We start from the raw sequence: 11,750 nt of genomic DNA, 5'->3' as shown, positions 1-11,750 counted from the left end.
CACATGGACGCGCACGCCACAGTGCAAGTGACAGCTCTTCCCAAGTTACGTCATTCCTTGCATACATGCATGGCAGTGTGCCCCCCACCTCGCCCCATCCCAAAAAGGAACGACCATAGCGACGAGGTGGGGATTCCTCACTTATATGAAGACACTTGCAGCGCCGCCAACAGGAAGATTGTGGCAACGCAAGTGTTTTAAAAAGGTCAGCTCGGTGAAACTGTAGAGGACACTGGGGATAATATGCAGGTGAAGAAGGAAACAGCAATCTACATTTTTATTTTATGACGCTTCACACTCGCATATGACACATGATCCACATTCATTAAATGGTGGGTCAAGAGTTCATGTCCCCAAGCCTCAACGTTCAGGTCTAAATTAAGACTATGGATTAATCTTGCTGTGGCCCAAAGAAGGGTGCACAAACATCTGACACGTGCCTTTTTACATGTCCAAATTCATGACAATGCATGAATATATGCATTACAAAAGAGCGTGATGGTGCATAAGACTCAGTTGGGGGTATTAGGAATGGCTTCCTGTGGGTGCTGCTCCTCAATGTGTGTTGAGGAAACGAGAGACGTCTCAGGCAAAACTGGCATTATTTATATCCTGGAGACATTCACCACCACAGTGCTTATAGCTCTGTGTGTGTGTGTGGGGGGGGGGGTGGATAGGAAGATGCCATTATCAACCAAACTGGAGAGACGAGACACTCTGGTCTACCTGGCTCCTAACTGGGCTTCTTTTATACAGGCACCACCAAGCACACTACATTAGGTACTCATTGTCATCATGTTTTTGTAAAAGACAACAATGCAATGCATCACGCTGAGATTTGGTCCAAGTGTAAAGACCCTCTCGTGTAACTACATAAGGTAACATACATACAAAACATCTACTATAATAAACTTATTCACTCATTCATTCATTCATTCATTCATTCTCTCCAGCTGACCCTGTTCAGGGTCACAGGTGAGCTGGAGCCTATCCCAGCTTAGATTGCACATGACAAAACCAAGAAACATGACCATTGGTTTGTTTATAAGTGAATATTAGCCAGAATTAAATCTAACTGAAAATCTATGGAGGATTGTGCACAAAATGTGCTCGGGTGAAGTTTAACGTTCTTAACGTTCTTAACTCACAAGCAAGTGTAAAAATAAGCTAGCCATTGTTGGGGACCTATTATGCTTTTTCCACTTTTCTGACCTATAAATGTAGTTAGAATGTTGTATTCTCGTGTTAAATGATGCCAAAGCTTAGGATAATGAGGTTTGCGTATTTGGAAGTGAGCCCTGAAATACGTTTGGGATGCCTCAAAACGGTTTCGGTTTTTTCTAACACCCACTCACTGTTACTTCACAGGAGCTGTTAGCTGTACAAGATGAGTTGGACCAATCACCGTGGAGTGGGCGTGCACGGAGGGGGGCAGTGGGTGGAATCAATTAAAATAGACCCTTTTGGAAATCCAGGCAAATACAGCTGGAATAGGCGCAGATTCTGGAAGATCTACAAAGCTTTCTGTGCGGGTTATCGTGCAAAGCTGCTCTGTAGGAGTCCATCCATCCATTTTTTATATGCCTTGTATCCTCATAGGGTCACGGGTATGCTGGAGCCTGCGTCCACAACTAAATACAAAAAAAATAGCATAATAGGTCCCTTTAATATTGAGATGTAATCAGTCAATCTTAACAGTAATGACAATGAATGATTTAACGCGTGTTGCTGGTAGGGAATCAGGAACTCCAACCACTTGTGCCCGATGGTGCTGTCTTCTGTAAACAAATGTGGCTTTCCTTTCAAGGCATTGCTAGCGGAGCAGCGCTTGGGGGAGGGCAGAGAGTTTATATATAAGGAAGTCCACCCCTTTGTGATGTCACAAAGGGGCAGTTTGAAAAACGAGGTTTTGAAACAGAGCGTTTTGAGCCATCCCAAACTTCTTTACGGTCTCACTTCCAAATGCGCCAACCTCATTATCTGAAACGTTGGCATGGTTTAACACGAGAATATAACATTCTAACTACATTTATAGGTCAGAAAAGTGGGGAAAGCACAATAGGTCCCTTTTAAATTCAATGTACAGCTGTGGATGAGTCAATTATCTTTACAACTTTTACTTACCACGCAAGTGAAAACAGAAGTACTGTAAAACATGAAGACAACAAAATATTGCCAAATATTAAATCTGAATTTTGCATCAACAATGTATTGTTTGGGGCATATTTACCTAGCAATTGTGTTATATATTGTATACATCTGTCTCATTTGTCTTACATCTGTCTTTACATCTGTGACATTTGTCTCCTTTCATTTAAATTGTACAGATTAGTGACATTATTTTATTTTAATGTTTTGACAATATTAATGGTGCATGTTGTACATAAGAAAACCTGTGATCCTGGCCTACGTTGCCATGTAAGGGATGTCTCATTCAGACACTGCTGATGCAGAATAAGGGATAACTTGGATAGAAAAGCAGGGGAACGAACCTGAAACCTTCCAGCTGTGAGGGCAGTTGATTTGTGATGCTGATCTCTCTCTCTTCTAACATTTCCTCCTTGCAAAATGTCCTTTCAGGGGAGTGAGACTCACACTTCTAGCATCTCAAAGCCATATATGGTTTGAGGCACAGTGATAAAGAGAAATGGATTGAGTGTGTGAGTAATTGAGGTGTGTGTAATGGGGGGGGGCGATGCTGGACTGCGATTGGCCGCTGTCCTTCTGCTGTAAACTATCTTGGCTCAGATACACACACACTGTAAATAAAGACTTCATCACAAAATGCCTTGAGGACCATGATAATATCAACGCTTATCCGCTCGTGTTATTTCAAATATATAAACTGTACATGGATTCATTATTTGTGATCAAGAAAAAGAACCAAGCACGTGTGAGTCAGTTTAGGGTAGCAGAGCCATGTTGGGTATACTTATCAATGGTGGAACTGCTGCAAAAAACAGCCTCAGACGTTGTAAATTTTGGTTTAACTAACATTCATTCATTCATTTTCTACCGCTTTTCCTCACGAGGGTCGCGGGGGAGCAGTCTTCTGGCAAGAGGCGGTGTACACCCTGGACTGGTGGCCAGCCAATCATAGGGCACATATAGACAAACAACCATTCACACTCACATTCATACCTATGGACAATTTGGAGTCGCCAATTAACCTAGCATGTTTGGGGAGGAAACCCTGCAATGCACGGGGAGAAAATGCAAATTCCACACAGAGATGGCCGAGGGTGGAATTGAACCCTGGTTTAACTAACATTCCCAATAAAAACTGAAGTTAAAAAAATCTTGCGGCTAGCTAATTGTCTTAAGTGTTAACATCAAAAGTGTTTTTTTCTTTTTCTTTGGGTTTTGTGTGAGGCTGCACGGCGGACGAGTGGTTAGCACGCAGGCCTCACAGCTAGGAGACCGTAGTTCTATTCCACCCTTGGCCATCTCTGTGTGGAGTTCTCCCTGTGCATGCGAGGGTTTTCTCTGGGGACTCATCTTCTCACCGAGCCTCTCTAGGATAGGCTCCAGCATCCCCGCGTGTGCGCTTTTCATAATTACTACAGAAGAGTACCAGTGAGAGAAAAAGTGTGACATAAATTCAAATTCAATTTGTTTACTTCAATCACTCAGCTCAACTGCTTCAAGTCCAATCTCTTGCCAGTCACTACAGGTGTGCCTCAGGGCTCTGTCCTGGGGGCCCTTTTCATTATTTACCTCCTCCCCCTGGCAATCACTTCAGAAGGTTCAATATCCAGTTTCACTGCTTTGCCTATGACACCCAGCTCGACCTCTCCACTAAACCAAACACCATACTCCCTCCTCCCTTGTCTGTCTGAAATCAAATCCTGGTTCACCACAAATTTCCTCAAACTTAACAGTGACAAAACTGAATTTCTTTTAATAGGGATAACCAATTCTCAAAGTCAACAGTTTCACCCTTACCATTGACAGTTCCTCCGCCTCCCCTTCCCCTCAGGTGTTCTGCTTACTTTCAACTCTGCAATATCAATAATCTTCGCCCTTCCCTGTCTTTTCATGCTGCCTCCATTCTGATCCATTGCCTGGTCACATCATGCACATCATTGCACTATTGCAATTCACTCCTTTTCGGTCTCCCGCAGAAGTCACTCCATAAACTCCAACTGGTCCAGGACTCTGTTGCTCGCATTTTAACCAGAACTTCTTCATTTCATCACATCACCCTCATCCTAAAGCAACTTCATTGGCTGCCGGTTCAGCAGAGAATACTCCTTTTACATACCTTGAGGACCCTACACAACCTCAGCCCTCCGTACCTGACTGGCCTCCTCCACATTGCCACCCCAGCTCGCTCCCTCAAATCCTCCTCCTCTGTTCACCTCATCACCATGGGGAGCAGAGCTTTCAGCCGCTTTGCTCCCCAACTCTGGAACGCATTATATCGACATCAGAAATATTGACTCACTCCCCAACTTGATTCAAACGTCATCTGTTCAAGACTGCACTCTCACTGTGACTTGGCTATGTTGTTTTCATTCTGTGTCATGTGCAATGTCCTTGGGTTTTTAGAAAGGCACTTGGTCAATGTATTATTATTACGAAATGGGCTGCACAGTGGGTTAGTGGTTAGCATGTTGGCCACACAGTCTGGACATCAGGGAGACCAACGTTGGAATGGGAGTGTGAATGGTTGTTTGTCTCTATGTGCCCTGCTATTGGTTAGCGAGCAGTCCAGGGTGTAATGAGGATAAGCAGCATAGAAGATGGATGGACGGACTTCAAATAAGTATATAATAGGAAAAATTATTAAAAGAGAAGATTAAGATGTTGAAGTATATGTCACAAATTGTGATCAGCCTTGAGGGTTCCGCTGCATAGCAAGAAAATGTATGGAATGCAAACACTTGACATTGTTATCATTCGCTCCCTTTCATTCATTGATGAATATGCAAAAGATACATACTGTATGATGTAAGTGAGTTGAGTATTAATGTTTTGGTTTGGATATTTCTACAAGCGATCATAGTTTGTATTACACACAATACTGCCCTCCAGTGTGAATTTTACTTCACTGTACTGTGTACAGTCGAGTGTAATTATTTTCTCTTTCGTTAACTCATTCCACTGTTTTTGCATGCACTTCTTACACACTTATACAAACTCCTTGGAAATTTCAGCACTTGAATTTACTACAAAAATATCAGAGACAAAGCTTCTATGCAAAATACAAAATGCTTCCATTAAATTACATAAGAAATTAAATATCTTACAAAAGGAATCTACTTCAACAGCATATCAAGCTATTTTACATCTAACACAATAAATAAACTTAACCAAAAATATTCCTAAAGAAATATGACAGTAAATGTTCTCTGTCCATATCCAGTAATGCCCATCAGCTGCCACTCTGCGCGCACTGAAACCAACATGGCGACATGTACACGCTTTGAACGCAAGCAGAGTTTTCACCTCTGTTGCCAAATATTCCTTTTCAAAATATATTACAACATAAAACAACAATGATATTATAACAATTGACATTTTTCATTTTTGGGGGTACATGACACCTTCTGTATATTTTGGAAGATCCGTTCCCTCAGCAATCCATTTGTTGTATTTGGTGAGTGCAGTGTAAACCCCTGGCTTGTTCTGCTGAGCGCAGCCAATGCCCCAGCTCACCACACCAAAAAGAAACATCCGACCAGATGCTTCACATACTAGTGGACCACCAGAGTCCCCCTGTGAGGATGAATTGACAAACATGTATGTCAGGGTTTAGCGTACAGAGTAATATTCATATACAGTAGGCATTTATAATCCGCAGACTAACTCAAGATGATTTTCTTGCATGCCACTTTGAAAACATTCATTATCTCAGAAAATGGAGATGCCCAGGATTTAACCCGGGGCCTCATACATGCAAAGCATGCACTCTACCACTGAGCTACATGTCCTTCCAGTAATGCTTCAGGGACTACACAATCGATGACTCTCGAGTAGTGCTAATGTAAAAAAACACCTCAACAACTAATTAGACAGCTGACTGTACCGCATAGTAAATAAGCACAACATTCTTTCAGGTAAACATTTTTAAGGGCTCAATGAAAGACAAGGCTGTACAACGGCTGAACCGCAAAGACAAACTGAAGATAAATGCATATAAATAATAATCATCATCATCTGACGAGAGTGACCAATGTCTACACTTTTAACACGTTTTGAAAAGTCTATAAATATGCACGTCCGTGTGAATCATTTGATTTTTTTTCTCTGCAAAAAAAAATCTGTTCCCCGGAGGGGCTTGATGGAAAACAATTAAGAAACCACTTCACTGGAGCAATCCTTTACGGTATGGTTGTAGTAAGACTCTAGCGATACCATCATTGCATCTTGGAAAAAGACATATCCGCTCACCTCGCAGGCATCGGTGCTCCAGTTGGGTCCCGCGGCACATAACATGTTGTCAGTGATCAGACTGTCGTACACGGGATCTTTTTTACAGTCAGACTGGGAGAGAAGGTTCACACTGGCCTGTTTCAAATACGCTGAATACTCCCAGCCCCCTGCACACAACACGTATTAAAATACAACAAATGGCAGACGGCATATGTGCACACGATATGGTGTTAGGAATGGAATATTTAGCACCGAGCCTTCAACATGTCTTGTTCAAGAATAGGGAAAATATTCCATTCCTATTCCCAATTGCTTGGTCCATATAGTACAGATTGGCCATTACATTGGACGTACCGGATCTTTCCTTCCCAAAGCCAGCAGTGATGCACTGAAATCCAACGGGAAGTTGAGTATTCGGTGGAGGAAGACAAACCGTCCGTGTAGATTTTGTTTGTATGGCACATCCACCATCACTGCTTTTAATTTTCAACAGAGCTGGAAATAAACAAAAAATGCTTTCACACAGACATGTGGCAAAAGGGGGGGTCAGTTGTAATAGTAGATCTGTGCACACCTATGTCATTGTCATAGGTGGTGGTATTGTACTCTTGATGTAGAATAATTTTTTCCACGGTGAACTTCTGCTCGTTGACGTCATCTGTTTCATTAATGGCACTCTTCCCCAGGAACACTGACAGACGTTGAATGTCGGTCCCTGGACTGAACCAAAACACACATAAATACCCAGTGCAGAAGAGGAAATGATTAAACAGAGTGTTGCTGTGTATTAGGACGCACCCATTGGGGAAGCAGTGTGCAGCTGTCAGCACCCAGCATGGCGCAATCAGCGAGCCGCCACAAATAAATTTGGAGCGCCGATGAAAAATGGCTGCGACCCACGGCTGCGACTGTATGGTTACAAAAGAACCACCCACAATTCTATACATCATCTGCTGAGACATCTCTCCACACGTCAGTTCTGCAAGAACAGGCAGAAGAGACTCAGAGTCTCAGAGTCATCAGAAGATGGTATGGTGACAAAGACAAAGATGTGGACAACTTGACTACCTGTATCCACAGCAGCTGGTTTCACTGGTGGGGGACCTTGGATGGCAAAATGAAATCATTAGAAAAGCCCTTTTTAAAAAAAGAATAATACTTTGGGTTGGTAAATCTCAGGTCTTACATTTAGGAATGTCACAGAATTCTCTCACGACTCTCTTCCCTCTTCTGACACGACACCAAGGCATCAAGCTGTGGTCAGGGTTCCTAGAGTGGAAGTGAATTCACAGGACACAGTCACATTGTGCTTGTAAGTCTGTGCAAAATGTTGCTGTTGAAACTGTCACCATGCATGTGCAACACACTTTGGCCGGGCTTAAACCTGCATCCACAAATCCCCACTGATTGAGAGTTAAGTGGAGCCGTGCTAGGCAATGAGCTAAAAACCTGACCTCTGACCTTTAAGGTGTCAGGTAGAGTGAGGTTTACACATGACATCCAGCAAGACCACAGCAAGCCTCAGAGGATTCATGCTGGGCCTCTATTTTACTTTCTGTTGTTTTCGACAAATGCCAGTAATAGACTTTGTCATGTGACAGGAAAGGCATGCCATGCAACAACTCGGTGTACCTCATGAGAGCGCAGTTCAAAAGTAGAGCTTTTTCTTCAACGTTTTTGGACACCCATCGACCAAACCCCAACCTCAAAAACATGGGTGTTAAAGCCGACCTGTTATGCTAATTTCTTGGTCCCTTGTATTGAGTTGTGGACTCTTTCAGAGCAGCTACACACTGGAACCAGAACAGAAAGCTTTCTAGTTCTTCCAGAATCTGCACCTATTCAGTTGTATTTCTTTGGATTTCATACTTCCCACAAACTTTATAGGACTTTATAGGAGTTATAGGAGTTGATAAACCGTATAAAAGTTTATAATGAATAGTGATTTATCAATTTAAAATGTCCGCTTTTAACTTGAAGGCATATGTGTTTCCCGTTGGAAAGGCGTCAGGCTTTGTTGGCTAGTCCAGCTGCATATGTTCACAAAGCAGTCCAGTGTGAAATCCCGTTGACAGATTAATATGGATTTCTTTCGCTGGTAGGGAATCAGGAACTCCAACCACTCGTGTCTTTAGGAATTGGAAAGAAATGTGGCTTTCCCTTACGAAACATTGCTAGCAATGCAAACAGAGAAACAGAGCTTGAGGGAGGGCGGAGAGTGTATCTGGCCTACAGCCACGCCCATAAGGAAGCCCGCTCCTCCGTGACATCACAAAGGAACAGTTTTGCAATGCCCTCTGGAACCGAGCGCTATGAGCCATCTCAAACTTCTTTCAGGGCTCACTGCCAAATGCGCAACCCTCATTATCTAGAAATTTGGCATCGTTTAACACGAGAATACAACATTCTAACTACATTTATATGTCTGAAAAGTGGATAAAGCATAATAGGTCCCCTTTAAACAAACAAATTAGAAGTAGAGCAGCACCGAACTATTCATTCATTCATTGTCTACCGCTTTTTCCTCATGAGAGTCACGGGGGTGCTGGAGCCTATCCCAGCTGTCTTCGGGCGAGAGGCGGTGTACACCCTGGACTGGTCGCCAGCCAATCACAGGGCACATATAGACAAACAACCATTCACACTCACATTCATACCTATGGACAATTTGGAGTCGCCAATTAACCTAGCATGTTGTTGGAACGTGGGAGGAAACCGGAGTACCCGGAGAAAACCCACGCGTGCACGGGGAGAACATGCAAACTCCAGATGCCCGAGGGTGGAATTGACCGTGGTCTCCTAGCTGTGAGGTCTGCGCGCTAACCACTCGACCGCCGTGCCGCCGCACCGAACTAAGTGTTTCATTTCAGGCCTAATATATAGTATATAAGTTTTGTACAAGCTGAATTGAAGCGTACCTGCAGTATCTATGATTTCCGAGTCCAACGGATGTCCCCCAGGGGTTTTTGAACCTCTTCCAATTAAGACAGTGGGCTCCAGTCTTTGTTCTGGAAATAATTCCCCTGTAATGGCTGCCATCTCCGGACTGACACTCCTCTGAGGGGTTATCTTTAATCCAAAAGAGGCAAACAATAACAAATAATGTACACTTACAACAAATAGATACAAAAATGAACAATGAGCTCACCTTGATTAGAATGCATATGGCGCAGTGTCTTTTTAGACTGATTCTTTGAAAAAGCCTGAAAAAAAGTTATTTTTTTAAATGTGTACTAATGGCCAAGATTGACATGAAATGTTGCTTCTGTAGTTTACTTACAACTTCAATACTGATTGCTGCAAAGATGCTGAAGATGACTAACAAGTTCATTTTAACTTCTGCTTTTGAGATTTTGTCTACAGACAGGAATAGAGAATAGAAACATATCAACACTGAATGACCACATGCCCTTAGAGTGAGATATGTGCAGGGACATAACAGGACAGACACACACCAGTATTAGAAAAAGGTGATAAAAACAAGGTGATAAAATGCATGTGCGTATTTGCAGAGGAACCATAAAATCTATATCTAAGCTGACTGTGCAGTATCAGTGAGGAATTGTTTATTTTTTCAATATTGTTTCAAAATATAACAGAACACAGTATCAATGTGATAACAATGAGTGCATTGACAGCACTGTACTTTTGCTCTCTTTCTTATAAAATATAATAAACACTCTAATAAACACTTGTTATTTTTGTAGAATAGGCATACCTTTCTGCTGCAATAAAGTGTCCAGAAATCCAGATGGAGGTTAGTTTTCCAACTTAGGTGGTGCTTTTCCTCCACGTGTCTTCTTGTGTTTCTGACCTCTTTCTGCTTGCCTCCCATTTAAACATGCAGAAGCTGGGAGGAGGAGTTTCACACGCAAAACTGCTGAAGCTTTATATTCTGCTTTACATGGAAAATAGTCATGTCCTGTGACATCATCGCCTCCTCTCAAAGTCAGAGTAGAAGAAGTATATCCAAAATTGGTATGAAAACAGACAAGCATGATGTATGCGAAGATGAACACATTCATGTCATTTCAGTTTAGTCACAACACAAGCATGCAAGTCAAGTCAAGATCTACTTAATTTCATAACGTATACATTCCACAACATTCAAATGTTCTACTGGTGAGTTAAGCAATTTACACAGCCAATATTTTATTCAGAGGTTTATTATGGCAAGAAAACATCCACAGAGCCTGAGAATGGGGTCAAAATGAAAAAATGTTGACTAATATGTTGATAATATGCAAAAACCTTCTAAAACCTTGCACTCAAAAAAAAATGTTTAGTCTCAACAAAAAAAAAATCAACGCAACAGTTTCCATTAGTCTTTCTTAGTTATGACAACTTAATTTGAAATTGCTTTGAACCAACAAACAATATTGCATTGCACGAAATAGCTTTTCCTCTTCACTCAAAGCTTATTTTAAGTAATGCTTACTGAATAATTGTTGTCATAGGGACAAGTTTTTAAGTTCGTAACTCAAAAAAATATGTTGAGTCAACTGACTTAATCATTTTATTCAAAGTAGTTTAATTTGTTGTCTACTTAATTATAATAACAATGCACACAGCTTTTTAAGTAGCAGTAACTTAATATATATATATATATATATATATATATATATATATATATATATATATATACTTCATTTTTTCTTTTTGGTATTTTTTGTACTTTCAAGAAAGACAGTTCAACCACTGCTTTTGTGCAATTAGCTGCATATTTTTATTTTGAACGCAAGCGTTGCAAAAAGAAAGTAAGAAAACAATCTTACATTTCAACTGCTCCTCTGTGACAAAAGTTTGTAATTCTTATGTATGTTTGTGTGAGCAGCTCAAAATAACCACATACAAAGTCTTCATAGATATATAGCAGCAAAAGACAACTCGTCCAATGTTATGGCAAGAGACAAACTGCAAAAGACTGAAAGCTGCATAGTAACATAAGTATAATCCTAACTAAGCATCAGCCAGAACTAAAAACATTCTCTTTGGGCTAAAATATGTGAGTGTAATATATATATGTAAATATATGAGAAACAGTCTCCTTTTTTGTTGCATCTTCAGTTCAATAAACTAACTTTGGGCTAAAATATGAACAGATTTTTTAACTAATACCGTTTTTGTCCACTGTCACAACTGTCATGAAGGTTGAACATACTTTACAGCATAATACTAACTAGCTTAACAGAAACTAATTTTGAATTTTTTTCTTCGTTGCCTCTTCAAAAATCACGTCGCCTGAAGAATATGTGACAGTGTCAGTGTTCTGAAACAGAGGGATCTGCAATTTTTAGAAAACAATGTTTTTCAGACCCATGACTTTAGCACTGCCTCTCAGCCCATCCAGGTCAAGAAACAACTTTTGAAAA

General features: G+C 41.2%; 1 protein-coding gene across 1 annotated transcript; it reads right to left on the bottom strand.

Annotated features, from left to right (window-relative positions):
• Positions 1-4,898: 4,898 nt before the first annotated feature.
• On the bottom strand, positions 4,899-9,764 carry LOC131108019 (urokinase-type plasminogen activator-like). The gene is made up of 10 exons (XM_058058651.2): positions 9,659-9,764; positions 9,527-9,581; positions 9,297-9,447; positions 7,565-7,647; positions 7,447-7,482; positions 7,177-7,357; positions 6,953-7,098; positions 6,733-6,873; positions 6,397-6,545; positions 4,899-5,721 (listed from the first exon to the last, which is right to left on the bottom strand). The coding sequence occupies exons 1-10, from the start codon at positions 9,707-9,709 to the stop codon at positions 5,527-5,529; spliced, it is 1,188 nt and encodes a 395-aa protein (XP_057914634.2). The 5' UTR covers positions 9,710-9,764; the 3' UTR covers positions 4,899-5,526.
• Between the last annotated feature and the right edge of the window lie 1,986 nt (positions 9,765-11,750).

This window comes from Doryrhamphus excisus, linkage group LG20 (genome assembly GCF_037039965.1).
Source record: "Doryrhamphus excisus strain RoL-2023G ecotype Guam linkage group LG20, RoL_Dexc_Guam_v1.1, whole genome shotgun sequence".
In the NCBI taxonomy this organism is placed as follows: domain Eukaryota; kingdom Metazoa; phylum Chordata; class Actinopteri; order Syngnathiformes; family Syngnathidae; genus Doryrhamphus; species Doryrhamphus excisus.
The sequence above is the reverse complement of the archived record's forward strand: the minus strand, read 5'-3'. Positions and strand labels throughout refer to the sequence as shown.